This window comes from Tachypleus tridentatus, chromosome 6, assembly GCF_004210375.1.
Source record: "Tachypleus tridentatus isolate NWPU-2018 chromosome 6, ASM421037v1, whole genome shotgun sequence".
NCBI classification, from domain to species: domain Eukaryota; kingdom Metazoa; phylum Arthropoda; class Merostomata; order Xiphosura; family Limulidae; genus Tachypleus; species Tachypleus tridentatus.
The window spans coordinates 17635615-17662575 of NC_134830.1; the positions used below are offsets into that span (position 1 = coordinate 17635615).

General features: G+C 31.0%; 1 protein-coding gene across 11 annotated transcripts in view; it reads right to left on the reverse strand.

Moving 5' to 3' along the window:
- tw (Protein O-mannosyl-transferase 2) overlaps positions 1-26961 on the reverse strand; it is a 78017-nt gene that overhangs the window by 7943 nt on the left and 43113 nt on the right. For all 11 annotated transcript variants that reach the window (XM_076503528.1, XM_076503529.1, XM_076503527.1 and 8 more), the window contains exons 10-16: positions 25318-25400; positions 20916-21025; positions 18573-18703; positions 16838-16916; positions 11879-12030; positions 4807-4895; positions 4115-4191 (exon numbers count right to left, since the gene is read on the reverse strand). In XM_076503528.1, the coding sequence (XP_076359643.1) occupies positions 4115-4191; positions 4807-4895; positions 11879-12030; positions 16838-16916; positions 18573-18703; positions 20916-21025; positions 25318-25400 (721 nt within the window). The remainder of the gene's footprint in view (positions 1-4114; positions 4192-4806; positions 4896-11878; positions 12031-16837; positions 16917-18572; positions 18704-20915; positions 21026-25317; positions 25401-26961) is intronic.

Genomic DNA, 26961 nt, shown 5'->3' on the forward strand with positions numbered 1-26961 from the left:
GAAAGCAGTGCTGTTCGAGAGTGTGGGATATCTATGGAAAGTATCCCAGAATTCCACCACAGACGAGGATATCATGGAAAATGTGTCGAGTTTTAGGAATACATTGAGCAGCTGCTTGTATAATACAGTCAATTACTGCTGCCACACAGTCATCTATTAATGGCTCACAGATGATGGCAGGATCAAGTTCTGCGAGAGCAGTGAAAGAAGGCCAGTTTGCTTGATCCAGCTCCACTGGGGCATACAGGTCGGGTGACATCAACCATGGCCAGTCTCTCTGAAAATTAGAGGAAAATGATCACTGCTTCATAGATTACTGTCAACCCTCCATGAAAAATGAGAGAATAGTGAAGGGGAGCAAACTGAGAGATCAATACAGTAAAGAAATGACTACGTGCATGAAAATAAGTTGAAGAACCAGTATTGAAAAGAAAAAGGTTGTGATCAGAGAGCATATGCTCAACGGAGTGACCTCTCCCAACAATATCAGTACTTCCCCAGAGGGGATGATGTCCATTAAAGTTTCCAAAGATTAAAAAATGGAGATGGCAACTGTTCAATGAGAGCATCAAGGTCTAACTGGTAGAGAGAACAGTAATGGTACAACCCAAGGAAACATGAATGGCTATGGCCTCCATGGGTGTGTTCAGTGGCAAAGACAGAGTGGGCACATACTGATTAACCAATAGTGCCAACCCTCCATGTACTCGTCCATCACACAGCCTGTCATTTCTGTACAGAGAAAACTGCCGAATGGTGACTGTATCAACAGGTTTTAGAAATGTTTCTTGTAAGGAAAGACATACAGGATGGTAGAAAGCAATCAGTGTTTTGATATCATCCAGATTAAAACATAAACCTTGACAGTTCCATTGTATCAAGGTGGCCATTTTCAATGATGGGTAGGCAAAGTGGCTGGAGAACCCTTCTGTTTACGACCACGTCTTTTTTCTTTACTGTCTTTATTTGAGGGAGGTCTATCAACCTCCATGTTTCCTGCCCTGGGTCGAATGGGCAGGTCTTTGCTGTTAGAAGAGGATTCCAGTGAATAAGCACATAAACAAATGATCGTTTTGCATCTTGGGGTGAGAGAAGAAGATGTACCTGAGGAAATACCTCTACCTGGAACCAAAGGAAGTGGATCTTGGGTTTGTTGGAATGTATGTAAGGGACAGAGGAGGGTGTTGAAGTTGATTCATGAACTTTTTTAACCATGAAAGTCAAAAGACTTTTCATTTGTTTTGAGAACGATTCTTTTGGAGGCACAGAGAGATCTGTCTACACTCCCACTGTAGTAGTGGAATGAAATGCAGCAGCATACATTCAAGATGAAGTGGTGGACAGCAACTTTTGAGCCTTAAGATATGTAATGTCATGAATCGTTTTCAAACACTGCACCTCTTTTTCTTCCAACCATTTAGGGCAAGAAAAAAAGTAAAATAAGTGAGAGCCATTGCAACTGATGCAATGAGGGTCCATTTCACACTCATAGGCATCAAGGTCCTTGCCACTGCAACGAGCACACGTCAAAGGAACCACGACATAACGTCTTTGAGTGACCAAACTGCTGACACCGAAAGATCGGAGAGAGTTTGGAATGTATGGCTATACTCTACAATTACTATAACCTGCCTTGATGGTGGCAGGTGGACGTGGTGATGTAAATGTCAAAATGAGGATGTTATTTGGCATCATAATTCCATCTTTGCAAGTGGAGATACACCTCACTGCAGAAACTCCTTGAGTGGAGAAACCAGCGAGAATCTCTGACTTGGGGATACTCATCAAATCACTCTCAACAATAACTCCTTGTGATGAATTAAAAGTAGCATGAGGTATAACTACAATAGTTATATCCCCAATTGTCTTTGAATACAAGAGAAGTTCAATGTGTTGAGATATGAATGTTTCCACCAATATGTCACCAGATCAAAGCTTCTTTACTGATTTTGGAGAGCCAGCAAGTCCCTGTCGTCCCTTCTGAAAAAAAAAAGGAGAAATTTGCCCTAAAGGTTTGTCTGAAAAGAATGTAGAATAAGAAAATGAGGTACAACAGGTGTTACAGATGTTGAAGATTGCTGCTCAGAATCTTCATGATGTGGTCGTTTACCTATGGACTGTTTTTTCACTATTTTATTAAGATTTTTAATTGGAGTATTCATAATAAAGAAAGGAAACTTCGGTGCCCCCTGACTCCACCCACCAAGTAGCCCTAAGAGGGGATGCACTACAATGTCAAACAAGGACACTGCAGCAATGCCAGGGTTTCGTGAGCACTATACCCAAACACCAGCACCAGATACAATGTCCACAACACCTGTTGAAAATATCCAACACTGATACTTGGTTGACCCTAGCCCAAGTGGACCAGCTGTCTATGGGAATTCAAGGCCAAAGTGATGTGTTAGGGTTGGACCCCTCAACTACCAGGATCCTCTCCTCCCGTTCACAGGTCGCCACACACGGCAAATACTTGAATGGATGTTTAGATCCCAGAGGAGATAAACTGAAAGAACAGAATTTTCCCTGGGAGGTCCCCTCACCCCATACAGGAATCTACACCAAGGGGTAAGTCAAAGATGCATGAATCTTAATTTCTTTTTTTAGTGCCAGTCATTCAGGAATATACCTAGCTTTAATACAGGGTACTTTTTGTCAACTTTAGTCATTGCATATATTCAGTTCTTCAATTGATTAGTCAGGAAACTGTACAAGTTTAATGTTATTTGCAGTACAGATAGCAAAGTATTTCCATTTGAGTGTGATCTGTAAACTTACACCTACAAGTGAAAGCAGCAAGCAGAAACTTTTAGGAACTAATTTGTTATCACGACTTGGACTGAACTCTCCAATTTAAGAGTATCTACCCAATGAAAGAAGAAAGTTGCAACAAGATGAAAATTCTATTCTAGTGTCTGATATACTTTTTGTATTCTAAACTGCGTGTCTGAAAATTATGAGTTACTTTGCAGACAACCAACAGTGTGCAAGAAAAAAACAAAAAAGTCTTAACACAGTACACCCTCGAGTATCTCTATAGCTAAGCTATGTAGAAGAAAAAGTTATTTTTTATGTATATTTTTATTTATTGTTATATATTTTGAACAAATATAACTAGCATGTAAAAATTTAGAACATATTAGGTCAGATAAGACAAGTTACGAAAATTTAAATAAAAAACAATTTTCTTATTCGGTTCTTGATGAATACATGCAACATACGTGATTTTATGTTGTGTGATACAACCTGATACTTTGTTTACCCCAAGTTCTTCTCAGGTGGCTTTGGTTTTGTTACTTTAGTTACACATGGTTCAAATAACAAGAAAAATAAATGAAAGCAATTGTGGAAAGAATAAGGGGCCCAAAGTTCTTAGGATAAACAATTGTAACTGTCTATTACACTTTATAGTTATTCTAGGAAAAGCAAATTTTGATTTAATTTCATACTCTCCCATTTCACTGCACATTGACATAATCACTTAATTTAGTGTTAGAGTAGGGAAAATAAGGGATACAGTACACAGTTTTACAAAAAAAAATAACTTTTGATATTCGTTTTGGGGATACTTAAAGCTATTCAAATAAAATATGAAAATGTAAGCTAAAAATAATTATTTTTATACTTATCATGAAAATAAACTTTCATTCAGACTAATCCAGTGAAGACTCCAAAAATCTTTACTAAAAAAAATTATTTGTTGGGTACAATAGCCTTGAAACATTTACTGAAAGCTTGCCAAATTTCACGAAGATATACTAACTACATCTGGAGTGAATACTGTACAGTATTTTATTTTATATGTTGGTCACACAGTTAGTTAAAATGGTCAAACCTGTGTACAGAGAGTTAATTGACAGAGCAGGACAAACTCTTCACCCTGTCTTCGTATTAAATGCATACTGTCTATTTTTACAGCAGCTGATTAGAAAATACAACTACCACAACACCAAATATCTATTTATTTTATATAATAAATCTAACGACATAAATTAAGATGTTTCTTTTTTTTCATGTATTATTTTGAAATGCAACTATGTCTAAGTATTCCTGAATAATAATATTTTACCAACTAATGAACATATAAAAATTTCTGTTATCACCAATCACAAACCTGAAACATCACAGCATGAGATTCAAAAAACCTTTCAAGAAAGCTTGGTGCATATACTTCAAAACTGACATTGGGTACTGAAATGAAAGACAAAAGTCAATAATGTTTCTGAAATGAAGAATATATTCAATAAATTCAAATGAGTCAGTGTAAAAATTAAAAACATTCCTTCCAGAAAAAGTAAAATAATAATTAGAGAAGATTTTTTTACATTTCATGAGAGATCTTATTTAACTCCTCAAGCCCAAACAGGCACTGTCAGAGTTCAGCCACATGTCCCAATTTATCCATTGGACAGTAATGGCAGCTGGTAACATTTATGTCTCTTGGGCTAGAAAACTAATTCAAACCATATTATTAACCACAAAATTAAGAAAACTGAAATTTTATAAGGCCTGGTAATAATTATTAGGCAAAACATATAAAAAATTAAGGGCTTAATTGTATTTATCATGATAATAATTGTAACTGTGAAAGAAAAGAATTTAACCAAAAGTAAAAAACCTAAAGCCAAACTTGTTAATCACTGAATTAACGTGATACTCATAATAAATTCCATCATCTGTAGTTTAATTCAATTTTGTATTTAAAAAATACACAATAAATTAGTAATTAATTAATGGCTTACATTTAAACAAAAAAATCACATTAATAGATTAAAAAAAGGTTTTTTCAGACTTAAAAATACTTACACAGTGGAAAAATGTTATCTTCAACATTCCAAATATTGTTTTTGTCTCTAACATTTGGATTACAGGTTACTTCCATTTGTTCAAAGCCCCTGTTAATAATATAACATTATTAAAATTATACATATCAATTCACAATGTACTAAAAGTTAAACAGAAGTAAAATAATACTCATCTCCAGATGGACAACGAGCTAAATATCTTAACAAGTCATTGCTCTAATTCTTGCTCTTGGCACTTAAAGTCAATTCATAATGAAACTCTTATTCTCAAACTCTTAAGTAGTTTAAAATATTCATCTATATAAGTAATAGATGCTCCCAATTACTTCTTAAGATACACATGTACACTGGTTCAAATATCCATGTACAATATATCATCACTACTTACCATAGGTAAAGATGGAAAAATAATGGATTTTATTAGGGTTGGGTAACAATTAAATTTAACTTCAATCCAATGTCCATATACCAAACACTTTGCCACTTTCAAAGATTGTTTAGACAGAGTATTCTAAATTTGGTGGATGGATCAAATATGCCTGTTATGGTAATGCAAGTTATGATTTAAAAGTGTTCCATCTTTTGTCTTCAGAAACTGTAAACAAAAGGCAAAAGGCTTTTGAAATGTTGTCCTATATATTTTGGTTTCTACAGCAGGCAGTTGCTGCCCATTCAATCACATTTATTTTGCTACTTAACCACTAGATAGAGATAGAATCTCAATGTTTGAAAGACTAATGATTACAATTGAAAAAAATGAAACCTATCAATTATATTCAATGCATACAATACACAGGACTTGATCTCTCTAATGATCAGATTGTATTAAATCTACAATAACTTGTTATTCACAATATTTCTGTCTGTAATAGAAGCAATACCTTAACCAGCTTAGATTTCTTCTACTAAGATCCATATATTATGCAAAGAAAAAACAGTAAACTTTTCTATTATACAAGATTCATAAAATAATCACAGGGGCTGACACATTAAATTATTTTACTCAATATCATTTACTCAAATTAAAGTAAATATAAAACCATCTAACAAATACATCAGTTAACTGTTACTACATATATAATTAATTGATACATTGCTGGCAAAAATCTTAAGGCCAATGAACATAAAGAAAAAATATGCATTTTTCATTGTTAGACTCAACCACTTATTTCAGTAGACCTTCAAAAGATAAAAATAAAAAACGTTTTTAGCATTTAAAAGGAAAAATGTGAACACTATGAAATTAGCCTAAATTCTAGCTGGTCAAAAGTTTAAGACCATACTGAAACAAAGCGTTAATCGGTAAACACGTAACGAAATTTAATCATTTGTGTTCAAGCATTAGTGTTGTCAACATCTCCCACTGACATCTCCTGTGTTACATTGGGTACAAACATGGCAAAGGCTAAAAAGTTGACAGAGTTTGAGCATGACATAATTGTCGAGATGCAAAAGCATGGCCTCTCTCAAGATGCTATTGCTGTTGAGCAGGAGGATTTAACGGATTGTCTGGCAAGACACCAGCTGACATTGAACCAGTATAAGGCCCTTACGAATGCAGAATGTAGCTCAAGAATAATAAGAAGGCATCACGAGAGAAAGGCTTTAAAAACCGTAAATGTCTTCAAAGGCCACACCTCCTTCCACATCATGAAATAGCTCAGTTAAACTCTGCTGAGAAGCACCAAACATGGGATATAGAAAAATGGATAAAGGTTTTGTTCTCTAATGAAAAAAAATTTAACCTGGATGGTCCAGATGGCTTCCAACATTACTCGCACAATAAGGATATCCCACCAGACACATTTTCTACACAACACAGTGGAGGAGATTCCATCATGATCTGGGGTGCTTTCTCCTTCCAGGGAATAATGGAGCTTCAGGTTATAAGGGGCATCAAACAGCGACTGGCTTCACTGGCACAATGGAGAGAGCATCCTTATTGACTGAAGGCCCTCGCTTGGTGTGGAAATGACTGGATATTTCTTGCAGGACAATGCTGCAATCCACAATGCCCACAGGATAAAGGACTTTTTCATGTCGAATAACATGATTCTTTTGGACCATCCAGAGTGTTCCCCGAACTGAACCACACTGAAAATGTTTGAAGATGGATGGCAAGGGAAGTCTATAGAAATGGATGTCAATTCCAAACAGTGCATGATCTTTGTGAAGCCATCTTCAACACTTGGAATAAGATTCCAGCCAGCCTTCTGCAAATGCTTATATTGGCCATGCCAAAGCAAATGTTTGAAGTTATTTGTAATGACGGCCGTGCAACTCACTACTGAGACCTCTTGTTGGGCATTTCCTACCCTGTTTAGGGCTTTTTTTGGTATGGTCTTAAACTTTTGACCAGCTAGTATTTAGACTGATTTCATAGTTTTTACATTTTCCTTATTAAATGCTAAAAAGTTTATTTTTATTTTCCTTTTTTTTATTTTCATCTTTTAAACTCTACTCAAATGAGTGGTTGAGTCTAACAATGCAAAATGTGTATTTTTTATGTTCATTGGCCTTAAGATTTTTGCCAGCAGTGCATATTGGTAAGATACATTTTCGTGTTTACATTACTGAAAAAGGAATAACAATGCTTCGCTGTATCGATAAGTGTACTATTATTATTCCTTCCTAAAGTTTGTTTGTTTTGGAATTTCGCACAAAGCTACTCGAGAGCTATCTACGCTAGCCATCTCTAATTTAGCAGTGTAAGGCTAGAGGGAAGGCAGCTAGTCATAACCACCCATTGCCAACTCTTGGGCTAATCTTTTACCAACAAATAGTGGGATTGATCATCACATTATAATGCCCCCACGGCTTAAAGGGCTAGCATATTTGGCATGACGGGGATGTGTACCCACGACCCTCAAATTATGAGTCGCATGCCTTAACAAGCTTGGCCATGCCGGGCCTCCTTCTTAAAATTCATACACTTGTATCAGTGCACATAAAACAACTTGAATACTAAATAATATTACACAAACTAGATAAAAATATAATAATGAAAGTATGCCACCAACATTCTGAGAATTCTGGACACAACCAAGTCTTTAAAAATTGTCCTGCTGATAAAGTAAAATTTGGAGCATTTGGTTGTGAGCATTACATCTTTAGACTGTTCTGTAGTTTAATGGAGAGCTAAGACTATAAAGGTGGTCCCAGTACCACTTGGTGGCTTAGACAACCTAAGTGAATTAGGAAACCATCAATATCCATGAAGGAGCATGCCCTGAAACAATGCTAAATTCAATAAGCATAATACACAGGGTTTCACTTCCTGGAAAAACATGCAGTTTGTTTATAAATACTCATTGATGAAGAATCCAATTTTCCTTCACAAGTGAGGGTTAATGGCATCTCACTATATGTACCTCATCAGTGACTCCCTGTAAAGACAATGTTGAGACACAATGGTGTGAACCATGATAAAACAAGTCTAATCAATGGGAATGCTTTTGTGAAAACTCAAACAAATAGATATCTCCATTCAACTTTTATAGTAGTAAGATAAATATCTTCTTTCCTCATTAAGACCTCAGGTGAAATGAGCAGCAATGAAAAACATAAATTTAGGTTTGAATGATAATGATTTACTATGGGATGAAACAGACCACCTTCATGTAACATGGAAGTATTGGGAAGCAAGGAATGGCCACAATATAAAAAATAGACTGACATACGTACAAAACGTATTAGGGAATGAATATCTGAATTACTAAGTCATGAAATCCAACTGACAAAGAAACCTAAACATAAACACTACCATGGGACAGAAAGAGGTAAAATGGAGACAAAGTTAAGGTCATTAAGACAAAGCAGTATTACTTTAGCAATTAAGATATTTTAAACTAAATAGTGAAATAAACATTCTGAACATCTTTGTTATACATGTAGCATAATACTGAAACATCAGTTTAACCCCGTCTGTCATATGCTAATACAATATTTTTTGGTTTTTGTGTGGAAAACTGTCAAACTTTTTCCTCTCAATTATGTGCCTTCAAATTTAATTAAAAATTGTATAAAAGAAAAATTGCAAACAAAAAGCCTTTTGAGGAAATATGATGTTATCCCTCACACACAGTAAAATATTATTAAATGTCCATTTCTGTTCATTTTAAATTAACTCTCTCACTACAGGCTTGGTCTATTTGACCAACTTTGTGACTCCAAAGTGATCAGAGTTTCCACACTATTAACTTCTAATATTTTTTGTGCATCTTCACAAACTTTAGTGATCATTCAGTAAACCTTATAAAACTTTTATACACACAAACTAGATTTGTTAATTAAGTATTTTAAATAAAAATTTGTTCATGAACATATGGAATCAAAATGTTGATTCTTCTGAGTGCAAAGTGATTTTCATATTAAGATTAAAAATACTTCTCTTTAAAATTGTGAAATTGTATTTACATAATCTCTAAAACCTTATAAATATTTTTCTTTCAATAAAACATTTAAATTTTATCTGTTATTTATTGTAATCTAATTCTATACCCTTTCAGTCAATTTGACCAACTTTATAACCCCCATAAAAATACAAATATCTAAATTACCCTTTTTTCTTTTTAAAATAACTGCAAACTGTAACATGAAAGTATATTTGTTACATTCTAAACTGCTTTAAATTCAGTATGAATCTACTTGTACTTATTTTTATTGTTTTACTGCCCTTTAAACTGTGCTTCACTAATAATTCTGCCACAGAAGTTGTAAATGACATGATGAATGCCTAGCTTGTTACCTTATTGAATTACATAACTCACAAACTACTTGTAAGCATACCTCATAAAGAATTTTAACTGTTATTATTCTTTTATTTACCTTACCTTATCAAACCAAATAAAATTGTAATATTCACATTTTAGTTAATTTTAAAATAATAAATAAAGAATATACACTGTCAACTATTGATGAAATATAAGCCTACTTTTCATACTAATGGTACAAGTACACCAAAAAATTTTATTTACTTAAATAATGTATCTATGAATACATAATAATAATAATAGACACAAAGCAAACAATATCCTACAACTATCATAATTTACCTGACTTTTTAAGTATGAATAAGAGCATTTAAAAATTAAGCTAAGCTTGTTGATGTGAATACCAAGAAAAAAAAATTTTCAAACTGAATGTGAAATAGACAATGATCTGCACAGAAAATACCTAATGTAATATGTCATTTGATATATTAAAACCTTGGTTTTCTATTAATTATAAATAATATAGTATAAAATGTCAGACAGATCTATTATGACTTCATAAACAACTAAGACTGAAGGCTATACAAATTTTGATTTCCTTCTGTAATACCTTATATTATAATAAGTGATACACAATAAAATTACATACTTCAAAGAGGGATGGTAAATAAATTAGAGAAGAAAGTACACCTAAAGAACAAATTCCTGTACTGGGGAAGTTCAAAGATTAAAAAAAAAACATTTTCTATAAAATTAACATGAAACTTATATAAACTAGATTTATTCACTATGTTTTGATGCCAAAATTATTCACATATATTGAAAATAAAGTAGTTTAATTACACTTTGAATGTAACTCTTTGATAGGTCATCACACACACTTTGACCTACCCATAATGAGAGAATTAAATGATCATAGTATTTTTCATCAGTTTTTTCAGGATAAGTTTGTAAATGTCAAATTTGATTCTGGAAAACATTATACAGTGGTTTCAACACATATCAATCAATCAATCTTCACAGTAATTTAAATCATTAATTGGATTTTCCACGGCAAAGACATGTTAGATATAGGCTATGATTTTGCTAAAATGATTGCATTACTACAGCATTAACTTGAACATGAATAACAAAGACAAATTCTTACTTTATTTAAACAAATAATGCAATGTATAATATCATAATAAAATATTCAAAAACATGACTTGGAAATGTATCTATGCAATTAGAATAATATTTATGTATGCTGAATATCTATCTATATGATTGTTGGGGTTTGAAACTAATTTTTTCCAACACTGACAAATAAATGTCTTCCCATAAGGAAAAAAAACAAAAAAAAACATTTAGCATTGCTACCCACTTCCTTTTTTGCAGCAGCCTCCCCCCAAAAACTTATATCACATAAAGAAAACTTGTGGATAAAAAAATATATGAATAAAGTTGATTCATTTTGTTTTTTTCTTTATTTGTCATAAGCTCTGTACTGTTTGCATGAAAAAAATGAATAAAACTTCAGTTTGACATGGACTCAGAAAATAAGCAACAATCTTGAAAATAAGTGCAAAGTTTCTTTCTAAAAACGTTTATTTCTTCCTTTTTTCAAAATCTCTAGTTGCTAAACATATTTTTAAATTGATAATAATTTTTAAAGTTACTCATAAAATTCTCCAAAAAAGTGCCACATTTTTTATTATGTATTTTGGTTACACATTATCAAATGTTAGATTTTTTTGCTTGTAATTATAACATTGCATAATAACACAGGGAAGAAAAAAGATAAAAAAAGAAAAGCACTTAGTGTCTTTATCTGCTACTTTAAAATTGCAACAGCTAACTGAAAAATGTAAAACAAATTATTGGGAAAGGTATATTGTTAACTCATCATAGCATGATTCTTCCTATAAATGTTGTGCAATCAGTTTTGGTTTTTAACAATTTTGATCACTGTTTACATCTGGTCAGAATTCATACTCATGTTTTGATTATTAATTGAAAAAAAAGGAAAAAAAAGTCATCATCACTTAATGTTTACTGAACAAACACTAGAAGCCACTGCCTTTTTGCCAACAAGCCACCACAAGTTTCAAGCCTTGAATGTCAATTCCACTAACTTTTAATAGAAATAAGAAATCATAATTGACCTTGTTTCAAAATCAAAAATAAATACAAGTAAAATATCAGTTTCAATTTTTTGTTATCATAATGCATCAATATTTCATTCTACATCAATCACTATGCTCTTATTTCAGCAAATTAAGATGTTTCAACATTTACAGATGCATGTGAACATGAACTTGAAGTACAACTCACACAAACAAATTTATTATTTGTGATATCTACAAGCATTTCACAACGTACCACTTAGGCAGCTGTTTGGAGTGAGAGTGAAGTGCACAGCCAGTCAGATAGTGAATAAAACGCAGTTTACTCTTAACAGTCGTCAAAACTTCTCCATCAGCTCCTCCTACCACTTCAACTTTCCACACATCATTAGCATCTCCTGTACCATTCTGAAAAAAAGAGCAAAATAATCTGTAAAACCAGTTACACAAATTGAGACATGTCTTATTTTATTTTGTACAAATCATATACAAAAATACAAGTTTCCTGAAATAAATGTAGTGAAATTACCTTCAAAGACCATAAATAAATCATATGGAAGTCTCAAAAAATTTCCAGAATTACCCTATACGTTGTTAAAAAAAACGTTTTTATTTGTGTCTACACACACACACATATATTTGTTAAACCTTCAACACTACACTACCCACTGGGTGGAAAGAGAAGCAGATACATGCTTATAGTAGATAATTTTATGGTTTGACTAAAAAAAAGAAAATAGACAGAAAACACGATTAAAGTTTTGAATTTACACCAAAACAACTCTCATCCGATGAAACTGAGAAACTACTTATTATTTCTGAAAAGAGATGTATGGAAGAAAATAATATATATAAGTATTTGCTTCTTTGTTAACTAATCCTGTTAACTAACATAGACAGATTACCACTTTCATGTCATTGCAATTCACTTTTTAGATTATAATTTGATTAATGTTAGCTTCTGTTAATCATATAATATAATTAATCTTTGATAATTCATATCCTCTCTCTCTCTTATCATCACTGGAATTTTCCTCTTTTGCCTATCTCAGATCCATTTATTTTTAACTTCTAAGATTGTCAAAATGAGAACAAATAAATTAGGTAAAGCTGTAACAGTTCCCAGATAAATGCTCTTTAGTAAAATTGTATTTTTTTGTATTTAATAAGTTGATGTAAGTGTTTAATTTCTAATACCTAAATCCATCCGATGTGGCAAGTTTCAGTTACACACTGAAAGAAGTCATTCGAATGTATATGCTAGTGGTGTGTTTCTTTTATTATGGAGAGGGAACCATCTTCTTTTAAGTATGATAATTCATTCTGTGGTTTCAAAGTTCTATTTTTCTTTTTCATACTGATATGTTAAAGCAGGTTTTATTAACATATTAATGTGATACTCCTCCAACTTACCTTGTTACACAAAGGTGTTATAGCATCATCTCCATACTTAACAAATGTAATACTCTAACAAAACATGTTAATGTTATACTCCTACTGTTTACCCTGTTACACAAAGGTGTTATAGCATCATATCCATACTTAACAAATGTAATACTCTTACAAAAGATGTTAATGTGATACTCCTACTGTTTACCCTGTTACACAAAGGTGTTATAGCATCATATCCATACTTAACAAATGTAATACTCTTACAAAAGATGTTAATGTGATACTCCTACTGTTTACCCTGTTACACAAAGGTGTTATAGCATCATATCCATACTTAACAAATGTAATACTCTTACAAAAGATGTTAATGTGATACTCCTACTGTTTACCCTGTTACACAAAGGTGTTACAGGATCATCTCCATACTTAACAAATGTAATTCTCTAACAAAACATGTTAATGTGATACTCCTCCAACTTACCCTGTTACACAAAGGTGTTACAGGATCATCTCCATACTTAACAAATGTAATTCTCTAACAAAACATGTTAATGTTATGCTCCTACTGTTTACCATGTTACACAAAGGTGTTATAGCATCATCTCCATACTTAACAAATGTAATTCTCTAACAAAACATGTTAATGTTTTACTCCTACTGTTTACCCTGTTACACAAAGGTGTTACAGGATCATCTCCATACTTAACAAATGTAATTCTCTAACAAAACATGTTAATGTTATGCTCCTACTGTTACACAAAGGTGTTACAGCATCATCTCCATACTTTAGCAGAAGCACTATTATGTTCATTATATTATTGGAACCCTTACATAGAAATATAAGATAAATTTTTTCATAAAGAAGCTAAAACTTTACAAGCTTAAACAAACAGTATTTACACATTGTATTTTTGCGCCTTCATGTAGAAAAGACTACAGCCAATAATTTAAACTCATTAAAACAAGAAAAATGTTATATTAAACTTTTTAAAATTTTAATTACAGAAAGTGAATAAAACATGACAATTTTGGTAAAATCAAAACAAAGCTGTCTGAGAATAAAAAAACTTAAATTTCTAGGATGACTTAGGATTCAAAATAAAAATTTATGAAAAAATAATATTTTGCTTTTAGTATTTATGGTGTTTAGAAAACATTCTTTGAACCAACAGAGCAGATGGAACTGAAACATACATGCCTAATAATGATCAGAAAAATAAAAGATGGCAAATATGTGGAAAACACTTTATAGTTTGATATTAAAACCCTTTTCTCTACATTCGGTTTAAGTTTTATCATAAATCAGTTTCTTGCTTCTTGTTAACATGCTATTCTAGTGTGAAATGCCTATTTTCACCTAATGTTAGTGAAGGACAAGTATATCTTTGATGCTTGCTATTAATTTCATTTTTCCTTTTTTAATGGTTGTTCCATATACAAAGATAGTAACAATGACTGAAAGTTTTTATAATCACCTGTTTTCATCATAAATGAATAAACCATGGTATGCAGGTAAAGAAACTTCACATTTGTGAAACTCCAAACAGCAGGACCTCAATGTGCCTTTTTTTTTTAATGCAAGATCAGACAAGTGAAATTTGTCACACCGTTTTATAAATTTAATCAGATAGGTTTATTGTTGCAGAGGTGAAAGTTTCTAACTGAGATAATTTTATTTCTAAAGTTGTCTGCCACAAGGCATATCAGCTGTAATAAGATATTAAACATATAGAACCAAATTTCAGTGGCTTGGGAAATGTATGACAGTAAGATCATCCACAGTGACATTAAGTAGTTTGTTTAACAAATATTTCACAGTCTGAAACAACAGGCACAGAAAACTGAGACACCTGGCCAACTACATAAGAGCTTTTAGAAACATATTCTAAAATATCACAGTTCACTTAAAAAGTAATATGCATGTTAGGAAATAAAACAATAAAGAGCAACAACCTAATAAAGTTCAGTTATTGACTCGAGTCATGAAGAAGCATAACAATCAGCTTTAATTTAAAAAAAAAAAGAGAAAAATGAAACTGTAATTCTACAAAATATATTTAAAAGGCAGTACATCAGACACCATACCAAATAACGTCTACCTCATATAAGCACATATAATCTTCTACTCCAAACTTTAGTACAGTTGTAGTACAGTATAACATATAATCCATCTTTTGTTGTTTGTACTGTTATTTAAGACCAGACTTCACACCCATATCATGGAAGACAGGCAACACGGTAAATATACAATTGCTGAAATTGGGCGAAATAAGGTGGTGGGTTTACCTCACCAAGCTACTATGACAAACATGAAGGTCATCTTACGTCACCTTGAAAATCTCATAGCTACTGGAGATGGTGAAACCTTCACTGCCTAGTGGATGAGGGTCTTTAGCCATAGGAGTAAACTTTAAATAAATCTTATAGAAAGCAATGACAAACCATTGTTGTATTTGCCAACAACATCATAACCCAAAGGTTCTTAAATGATAAAACAAAGATGCTTGATATGCTCATGAAATGGTTAGGAACCATGAATAACAATTCCAAGTTGTTGAAAAACACCAAAAACAGAGAAAATTAGAAAGTTACAATCATCACAACACTGGAAAGGAACAACAGTTATTTAAATTAAATTTTTTAATTAAATATTCATATTGTTATTGAACCTTTTAATACTTGTAGTAGCAGCTCATTAAGTTTGGGGTTCACTAAATCCAGCAATCAAAAGTATAAAACATTTGACATTATAAATGGTTGAAAAAGTTATGAACGTCACGTTTCCATAACTAGAAGAGAAAACGTCTTTCATCAGATATATTCATATAAATTTTTCTGAATTTTCATTCACGTGTTCTGTATGAAATAATTAATTTTTGTTTAAATAAATGCTGAAAGATCATGGATATGTACAAATCTTTTAATTAAAGTTCCATATGCAAACAGCCAAAAAATTGTTATTACTTAGATACTGTATCAGACAACATTTAGGAGAAGTTATCTCAAAATTCAGTGTAGATACTTGTAAAATTGATATGCGTTAGGATTATCCTCTGTAACTGTTATTTGGAATAGTCTGTGATGTATACAGTGTTCAGTTATGGGATACAACACTTTTAACGTTTTTTTCTGAATTTTGGTGATAAATCAGAATTATTTTTGTCTTTGTCCTGTGTACATGTTTTATATTTTCAGCATTTTATGGATACTTTTGCATTTATTTATCAGTTATCAGTGGATTTGATTACCACAACATTAGTGAAGTATAACAACATTTTCAATACCTCTGATAACTTCACAGATGTTATGAACTTGGTACTAATCAAAGCTTTGCTTTCACAATGAAGGTACAAAAGTTACACATCAAACAGTATTTTATATCAATAATAGAGATATATATGTATTAATTCAAACCCTAGCTACTAACATTACAAATACAAAGTCTAGAGCCCTCCCTACTTACACTTTTAATCACATATCCTAGTTTCCTTCAAGATGTTGCACATATGGTATGAAATAGTAATTGTTAAAATTCACACTTTTTACAAATATTATAGTAAATTAATTAAATTAAATTTAAATTATTCACAATTTCTAGTAATTTTTGAACCACATTTCTACATTTTTATTTTGTAATTCAGTTTTCTGTTATTAGTGAAATATATTTTTGTTACATATATCATGGTTTCAGTTTACAATTCATTAGTATTAACATAGCCAACATATCACACTAGACATGCTACAGTTAAATTACAATAGACAAACCCTTTTAAACATGCATCAATGTCAAAAGTGAATAATACTTTTAAAATCAATAACATACTTCACCATAACAGGTAACCTGCTGGTGACGTTTTGTGACAGGAGCTACCTCTCTATGGCTGTGGATATTTCTTGTTGTTCTGTAAAAGTACATAAACATTTACTTTTGCTAAAAAATTGTTATATTTAGTATGGTACATTTAAAATATTTAATATATATGTATTTCTTTTGGCTCCAAAACTAATCAGTTCTAAAAAAATTTATTTTGAAAAATGAAATGTGTATAGTTCATTAGGTGATGTACTTTCTGTTACTACATGCTTTTGATGACACTACAATAAAGAAAAATTCAATTACAGTAATAAGTCACAAAAAAGACAGAAACAAAACGGTAAAAAAATTACGGTTGCCTGATTTCACATTTTTAGCCACTTCTTTAAAATATTTTAGAAACTGTCAAACAAAGTATAAATAATCACACTTTAGACAATATTTCTACCAAGATTTAATAAAAGTATTATAACAACATAAAGAAAAATTCATATTTAAAATGTCTGTTTTATTCTCATGTAAATCCTAATACCTGAACGTTACATTTACATGCTAGACAAGAATGATCACAAGGGGGCCACACCAAAGCACCCATGACTCAAAAAAACGGTAAGAACTAGTATGCACAGTGACAAAAAAATTGTTGCAATCAGATCACAAAATTAGAAGGGTTATCTTCCCCGAGTTTCCAAAACAATTGTATTACTGTTATTTAAATTGCTGTGATCACATTTTGCTGCATTTCTTCATAACAAATAAACCAAAAATGTATCTCAGAACAGCTGTTATGGGTATTAACACTTATTGATAAAGAAAGAACAACGTTTCGACCTTCCTAGGTCATCTTCAGGTTTGTCTTAACCTTATCAATAAGTGTTAATACCCATACCAGCTGTTCTGAGATACATTTTTATTTCAAGCAGGTTTTTCGTCATCAAGAAATACAACCAAAATATGCACTACATAATGGAACCTGAAGAAGCAAAAACATAAGCTAATAGTTTGAAGTCTGCCATACTTCTTCTCTCTATGGTTGACTCTGCAGCTGAAATGGTTTTATTACCTAAATGTTTCATGAATAACTTCAAGCCACTTATCTTTTGTATGGTTACTGCAAAACATCTTTTTGTTAATGCTCCAACATTTCAAAAAAATACAAAAACACTGCCCTAAAACATCAGTTTTCCTACATCCACTGATCATCTCTTTTTTTTTTTTTCACATGCATTTCTAATTGTTTTACTTTTTCAAATTTTTATCATTTAGATGTATGTCATCTTTGTGGTTCAAGTATATTGACATAAATGCAGAAATATTTTGAGTAAAGGCCCACAAAAACTTCTATCTAATACAACATAGAGCAGTCAACAAAATGAGGGTAGAGCTAAATATGAAACTGAATAGAAATGCTAATTACTTTTGCTATTTAGTGATTCCATATGAAAGTACATACAAAAGCAGCTTAATAACCATAAAACATATCTTTATATTGAACAATATCCATAATACTGTTTCACTACTTACAAAAAATAATAATCATTAGGAAGGAAATATTACCTATGGATAGAAAACTTTCACCTTTGTAGCAACATTTTGTTAAATTACCACAGAAATAGTTCATTATATAACTCAATAATTTACATATTTAAAGATATTTAGTATCTTCTAAAACATTTAGCAAGAGAAATCAAATTTCGTAAGTTACAAAATGCTATTCTCGCTTCACATCTGTAATAGTACTTACACCAGATGCTCCAATCGGATCAGGTCGCCACTTTTTACTAATTCAATTTTATTACTTGATGGATGAACCTGGTCATCAAATTTTTTAATTAGCCATTTGTTGTTGTCATCTTTGTGAGAGTATGCTGTGACCTGTTGAATAATTTTAAAGAAAATATTTATGAATAAAAATATGACCAGATGAAATGCAGAGAAAAGAATCTATAGTCACTTCAGTAGGAATTTTGTTACAATAAGCAGACATTTATTAGGAGAGTATAGGAATGTTTGCATTTTGTGTGGATCTAAAATCATGAAAGATTTGTCATGTAGACCCTGTGAAAACTATGGAAAATTGTCATCACTTTGGTAGGTATACTAGCACATCAGAATTATGAAATGTTTATAAATAAACAAATCTTGAAAATATAAGGTATGCTTTTTATGCTAGAACAAAGAAATAATTAAACATATTTTAATAATAATAAACTAACTACACAGGAGAGATGATGTTGAAAAATAAGCTGTAATACTGTTAGGTTTTTGAATATTATTTAATATTAAAATAATTTGTGTTGAATAACAAAAGATTAACCAGATTTATTATGACTGATAAATAAAAATTGTATGGTTAAACTATTAAATAAGAGCTTAGTGGTATAATATGCACTACAACATTAGATTAGGTTTAGCATGTGTAATTTTCATTTCAGGCTCACTGGTAAGTTGTAAAACAGGTAAAATACATTGTTTTATTAAACAAATACAATCTAAAGACTAATTAATTGTCTCTTTTATGTTTTATGGATTATACTGTTCACTCAGTTTAAATATCTTAGTTTAAGTGTAGTTTATAGCAATATAAATAGGCAATAAATCAGGCAAAATACACTATTATTACATTTGAATTTTAGTATTATGTAAATATCAAAGTTATGACTAGTTATTTTCCATTGCTTATTTAATTTAGTGTGAACATAAAGTCATGATAAACTACAGTATATTTGGATTCTAAAACATTAGGCTTAACAATAACAGTGTTGGCAAATAGTCTACTGGTGTTTAGATTTAGTATTGAGTATTGATTTACAGGCTATAAATACAATAGCTAAGACTAGTGTTGGACTTAAGCATTCACAGTTTGTTAAGTGTAAAGGGTGCAATGATTTAGTTGTATTTGTGAGCTCTGGATTGGTATTTACTTTTAAGGAAGCTGATAGTGAAGACATACAATTCTATAGGTTGGAGAAGAAGTTGGGGACTATTAAAATGCTGTCATAATTAAAGTGTAGAAGGGAAACTAGGAGAAAAGACAGTAGGATTTCAAGACAAGCTCAAACTTTTATACATAAGAGATGTGTCAATTAACAATGACTTTCAAGAAATCTAATAGGGCTAAAGTAGTTGATTTAGTTGTAATGAGCATATTCTATAAACCAACAAATTTCATCCCTTGGTTTGTGAAACTGAGAAGCTAATGGAGGGAAAGAAAAAAAAGGGTAAAAAAAGGATGCGGATGGTAAGGAGGTTATACTTATAGGTGGTTCCTCAACAAGTCATATGGATAGAATAGTGTTTGGAGGAAATAGAGAGAAAAGAATTAGATCATGCTATCCAGGGGCACAGGTAGAGAATATAACTGACACAGCAAAAGATAATAATACCAGACCAGCAGAGATGCAAATTTTGTTGTGCACATAGGGGCTAATAATGTATGGAAAGATAAGTCAGAGAAGCTAATTAATAAGTACAAGAGGTTGATAAAAACATTTAAAGAAAAAGGCCATAACTTAATTTTGCCAGGGATACTGCCCAGAATTAAGTGTGGGGATTATGTTAAAAGTAGGTCACTAGGGTTAAATTCTAGGCTTAGATTAATATGTAAAGAATGAACATACTGGCTGGTTGGTTTGTGGAAGCAGTTTAATAGAAAAAAGGTGCTTTTTCGGAATGAATGATTTGCATTTAGAAATGGTAAGGATTGGTTTGTTTGCTAAAGCTGTTAACTCAGCTGTAAGAGAAAGTTTTAAAGTAGAACTAGATGGTGGGAAAAGCCAGTAAATGCAAAAATAATCAGGCAGAGAAAAATTTAGCATAGGAAATGAGTTTATTATGTTTTTATGAAATGGGTTGCCTTTGGATGTTGGGAGTAAATTTAAATGAGTTTAAATGAAAGCTTGATAAGTATATGAATTATTAAAACTGGCTTTAAGATTCTGTGAAAATTTATTTATAATAGTTTCAGTTCAGTTTAGAGGATGGGAGAGCTGAGATAAACCAAATCCCATGTTGTCCAAGAAACTGTATTAAATACAAGTTTTCATATTAGTATCTAAAAAATGAGAATGGTATTTAAAACAGATACCTGTTGTTGACGAGCTCCTACCCCTTCAGGATAGAGATGCCAGTGAGAGTGTAAGTAGCCTCCTCCAGTTCGATGGCTCTTTAGTGTGATGACAGCACCATAGGCAACTTCTATTACACCATAAAATATCATTTTCAGTTTTGAAAAAATCTTGAATAATTCAGAATAAGGTTCATTTTTGTATATTGCATCAGTCATATTATCATTATATTGAGATATAAATCTTAATAACCTACACTTGATGAATGAAGATGTGTTCTTTTACTATGTAATTATACACACACACACACACACACACATTTATTAATTGAACAGAATTAGTCACCACAGTGTCTTTTAAGCATGCACGTATCACAACATTTCTACAGAATTACACTGAAAATTTAATAAAACTTTATTATTAATAGATGTCTATAAACTTGGCATCAAAATCTATACTAATAAAACAGCTTCTGTGTGTATGTGCATGTCAGTCAGTCAGCACCATAGCTCCAAAACAAATGACCACAGAGACCTCACAAAACTTTGCACACATAACTAAGGATATTTTTTGGTTGTGCACTTGGGTATTATGTTTTTTCAAAAACGTTTGGCCAGTGTTTTTAGTCTATAATAAGTAAGGTCAAATTTGTTATTTGCCACATGGGCAATAATAACTTTTATCAAAAAAATATTTTAAAAACTTTGAAGGAATGATGCAAAACTTTCTTCAAAATTTTACAAAAATCATTTCTGAATGAGTAGTACATCTGTAAGTTTTACCAGAAAGTAAGAAACAAGGAAACATTTACTCAGGAAGAGTATTACAAAAGATAAATAATGCTTAAGCAGCCTTTAATACATGTTGTTTAACACTCACAACACAGATAAACTTATATGTAGAATTCTACATTGACTTTTATCAACATGAAAATATTTTTATTTGTGTGCTTTTGGCCATCTTACTGAAGCATTCATTGGGCAACATTGTACTTAGTGATAAAATTTGTTAAGTCTGGAACACTGTATTAAAATAGGTATCTAGACAAATGTTATAACAAAAACTAACATCTGGTATTAAAAATTATTAAATACATAGATTTATAAATGAATATAGAATATAAACTGATTGCTTCAATAAATTAAACACAAAAACATACAGTTGCAGGTATTATGTAGAGAAAAACATAATTTTTCATACTTCAAATAATACACTGTAAAAGTAAAGGTTTAATATTACAGCAAAACCTCCACAAATATTGTGTTAGTGTTTCTAAATATTGTCTTTGATTTCAAATTACAAAGCAGCTGAGAATGTGATTAGTTATTATAATTTAATAGAGAGCTGAAGAAAAATATTACATTTTATTCAGTACAACTTTATTTTTAAAAACCTGTTGTTACAAGACTGTTACTGTTTTATGTATTTTAAAAAAAACCACGCACAAACATGTTTTCGTAAAACATGTTATAAATATAACTTATTGTTTCACCTTTTTTAAAACAAACCACACAAAAAGTGTCAGAATTCATATTATCATTTCTGCTAATAATTTAAAACAATAATGTTTTGCAACAACAGCTTCTTAAAAATGTATAAAAGTGTTAGAATTCATATTAATGGCAGAATGATTATACTTAAATGTTCATTTTACTAATCTCATCTTCATAAAATGCTTGAAAACAGCATGTCTTCCTTTTCATTATTAGTACCTTTATAAACCTGATGTATATTGTCACATAGAAGGAAAATTATCTGTTTTGTTAAACGAGTTAAACAGCACCCCCTTCTTCAGCTAATACCCAGACAATGCCAAGTAAGGAATGCTAGTGTAATGTATGATTTCAATTTTTATATTACACAAATACTAATTTCTTAATCTCAAAAGGAAACAGTTAAGCAATTTCTCTATCTTCCCCCACTCTGTATCACATGAAAAACAACAGAAGATTTCTCATTTTCAGACTTTTTGATCCCCTTTTACTGACTTCAGAATGTCCAATGAATTAGAAAAATAAACCACAGATATTGACTTTTACATAATAGAATAACAGCATCCTCTCTTCTATTTCCTGAAATATAAGTAAAGTTATCTTCTCCCATCTTTTTGTAACTTTAATGTATTTTCTAAATTGCACGGTACATACTAAATTCTACACATTTAAAATGAATAGTAAGAAGAAAATTCAATGTATTGCTCTCTTACGTGTGTGTGTTTGTTTTTTAATATTTGATTGGTCAGAAATGGTAATTTCCAAAAAAAGTATTATTTGTTGAATGAAGTCAAAGCTCTGAGCAGTAATGAATTTTTTCTAAACTAGATTAGTTTTACAAATTCTGTTTTAATACCTGATATACTATTTGTACACTAAAATCATATCTGAAAGCTAGATGAATTATTGTATGGACAATTAACAGGGTATATAAAAGTATCCTTACTGAAGTACCTTCCAGAGTACAAATAAATATATAAGTGATTTTTTTTCACATATATTTTCTATTTATTGTTTATTTTTAATTAAAACCAACTAAAATGTAAATATGAAAAACTTACAGGGTTACATATTTAAATTTTAAAAAAATCAAAAGTTCCTTATGATTGGTTGGTTGCTCTACTCACTTGTATAATTCACAGGCTTTAAATATGTGTAATATGCAAAAGTATCCTGATGTGACATATTGGGTTTCTTGTACTTTTATACAGTCTAAGTTACAATGTAAAGCAATAAAACTAAGAAAAAAAGTAGATTGGAAAACGTTCAAGAATGTTAGCATAAATAATTGTAATTGTGTGTTAAAAGCTTCAGAAATTCTAGAAAAAAAAGTATTTTTAACTTCATTTCATATTTTTCAACTTTGCATTTCACTGAACATTATCATTTCACCAGTTATTGACAGAGTAAAAATTTAAGAGTTAATGTATATGATATTTGTACAATACAATAACTTTCTCAATATGGGCTTGGTCACTCTGACCAATCACATAACAACTTTGTACTCCATAGGTTTAATACTTCTAACTTTCAATACAGTGGGTATATCTTCACAAAATGTGGCAGTATTTCAGTTGGTATTATAATTATTTATATCCAAAAATTCATATTTTTAATGCATAAAAATAAAGATTTGTCAATAAATATAAGGATTATTTGCTTTGAATAGATCATGTGAAAAGTAATTTTCATGTTAAGATTAAAAATACTTTTCTTCATTTAAGGAATCTCGTTTACTTTGTGTAATTTCCAAAACCTTCCAAATACACTTCAATTTTTTTTCTAGTTAAACTCTCTATTTCATCTGTTATTTTCTTTACACTAACTCAAAACATGATCAGTAAATTTGACCAAACTCATAAGCTCCACAGCCAAAAAAGGAAAAAAAAGAAAAATCTACAATACCCTTTTAATTTTCTGTAATCAGTTTATTTTAAGCAGCTTTAAGCTCATTACAGTACACATCTATTGATAATTAACTTTTTGTTTTTGTTTTATTGCCCTTTTAATCATGTCTAACTACTATATGATCCACAATCATTTGTAAATCATTCAGGGTACGTGCAGCTCAAGTTCCATTATTAAATTACTTTACTTATGTGCTGCTAAGGTTAACTTGGGAGTATCTTGTGTTAATGAGATACATCTATAATAAAACACATGAAAAAAAGTGCTTATCAGTGTCTTCTTACTTTATGATGTTGAATGTCAATTGAAACTTGAATCTGCTATTTTAATACTAACAGTATTACTAAAATAAATATTTTTTATTTAATTAAATAATGCATCAAAGAACAAATAATAATAACACATACAAAGCAAACAATGTCCTATAACTATCATAATATTTCTGGCTTTCCAACTATGGGATCAGACTTTTTAGAAATTCAGTTAAGTTTCTTTGACTTGATCCTTGTGAGAAAAGATGTACAGAACTAGAGGTGATTTTGACAATTTTCTGTACAGAAATCAATGTAATATAACATATCATCTGATTAACACTTGCACTTCCTATTGGTTTTAAGTAATATCATATATAACATTTGAGATAACTCTTTGCAATTTGTAAAAAAAGGATGCAGTATGTGGGCATGGCAAGCAAATCTAATTTCTGGTTTCTGGTCCCATAAACAAATACGATTGAAGTCTACAAAACTATACTTTGCCTGGGTAATATCTATTTCATAATAGGTCATTTATGATATGTAATTCTCAGAGAGATGGTAAATAAATTGGAGACAAAAAAGCCCTACTGCACAAATGCTAGAGTTCTCATACTAGGAGAGATTGAGGAATTTTTTATATGTAACTCTGTACTTTTACCTGCCATTTTTGAAGGATTAAATTAGTTCTAAGCTTCATGAATGGTAGAAGAGAAAAAATTAAAATCTTAGAACATATAATAATATTAAAAGAAATAAGTTCTTACCCCGAGGCATATTAGCATGATAAAGAGAATTCCCCTCTAACTGTGACTGAAAAGCTGAACTGAAGAAACCATCCCCAGTTCCACTGCAAAAAAGAGGAACATCATAACTTTCAAATACTTACACAAGTTATGTTTTTCTAAAAAAAACACCTGCCCTAAAATTATATCCCTAAATAAGATATATAGATATGATCACAAAACTCCCTTAATGTGTTCCAACAAAGGAAACAAAATAATCCATCCATCTTAGTATATTTTATTATTATTATGCAAATTAATGTTTATTACAAAAATAACTAAATATCTATTTTATTTATTTTAGATGCTTTTGTTTTGATAACCAGACCAAATTAAATTAGCAGAAAACATTTCATAGTTCCTAATTAGACATCTATACCCAGTAATAAGCATCCAGTGTTATAACATTTACATTAAAATACTCCTAGAATCTTTAACTTACAGGCCTGGCTGCATAAGGGTACAACAGGTGTGAACACCCCCCCCATACTGAGGCTACAGGTCCCTTTTCTTGGATTACAACCTTCTTCCTTAATAATGTAAATTAGTACATGTACATGCATTGTTAACATCTGTTACATCTCTGACTCAAAAAGTAATAAGCAAGACAAGTTAGACTACTAAATTTTATAAAATTCACTTGCAAGGACATAACATGATTGGTTGAATGTCACACAGCAATAGTGACATCAAGACAAAAATACATCTATTAAAATCTGCTGAAAATGTCTAGGCTGCATTAAGTTAGCATACATGACTACATGGCAAAAAAAAAACAAAAAAACACTGTCAACAGCTATTATAATGATGTGGCTGTGTAAGATGACACAGATTCTAAATAATAAATGCAGCTAGAACTAGACAAATTAGATAGATTTATTGTTACACAAAATGATCATATATTAGTACTAAACCACTTCACAAATGGCTGCCTCCTGAATGTCAAACCATGAAAAGATTGTTTTAGTAAACATATCACAGGTAGACTAGATCTCCGAGGTCAAAACTTATAGATCCAGGCCTACTTCTAGTAGGGAACCCTCGAGGGCTAAAGCCCAAGAATATAGTTTACAGATCTCTAATACTAGACTAGATTATATAGAGCTAGGCCTACCAGAACTAGATGTTGGCAAAGAGTATATTTACTGGAATCTAATCTAGACAGCCTGACTAGATCTAGCCTAATAAACTGGCTTTCCTCAATCTAATTTAATCTATATTGCTAACTGGCTAGCTCAACACAGACTGAGTACACATTATTTCCTTAATGGACATCACACAAAAAAAGATACATTTTACAAAAAGTAGTTTTACCTGAAAAAGTGAAAACTGTTTAAATGATGAGCCTTTTTTAGGAAACATTAAGGAGAAAAACCATTTAAAAAGTAGGGTGTTTGTGGAACTTCAGCACATAGCATACCTACCATTAACCAACAGTTCAGGGTTAATATGTTCATTAATTTTCTTTCTCTTTTAATTATACATTATTAGTTTACAGCATTAAAAATCAAAGTTGTAAGAATAGACAGATATTTCATTATTCAGCAGTTTAGTTTTTTATTGTGTGATTATAATAATTATCTTTGTCAGTATTTCTTTCACAGCATCGAATGAAAGTCAAGGCCA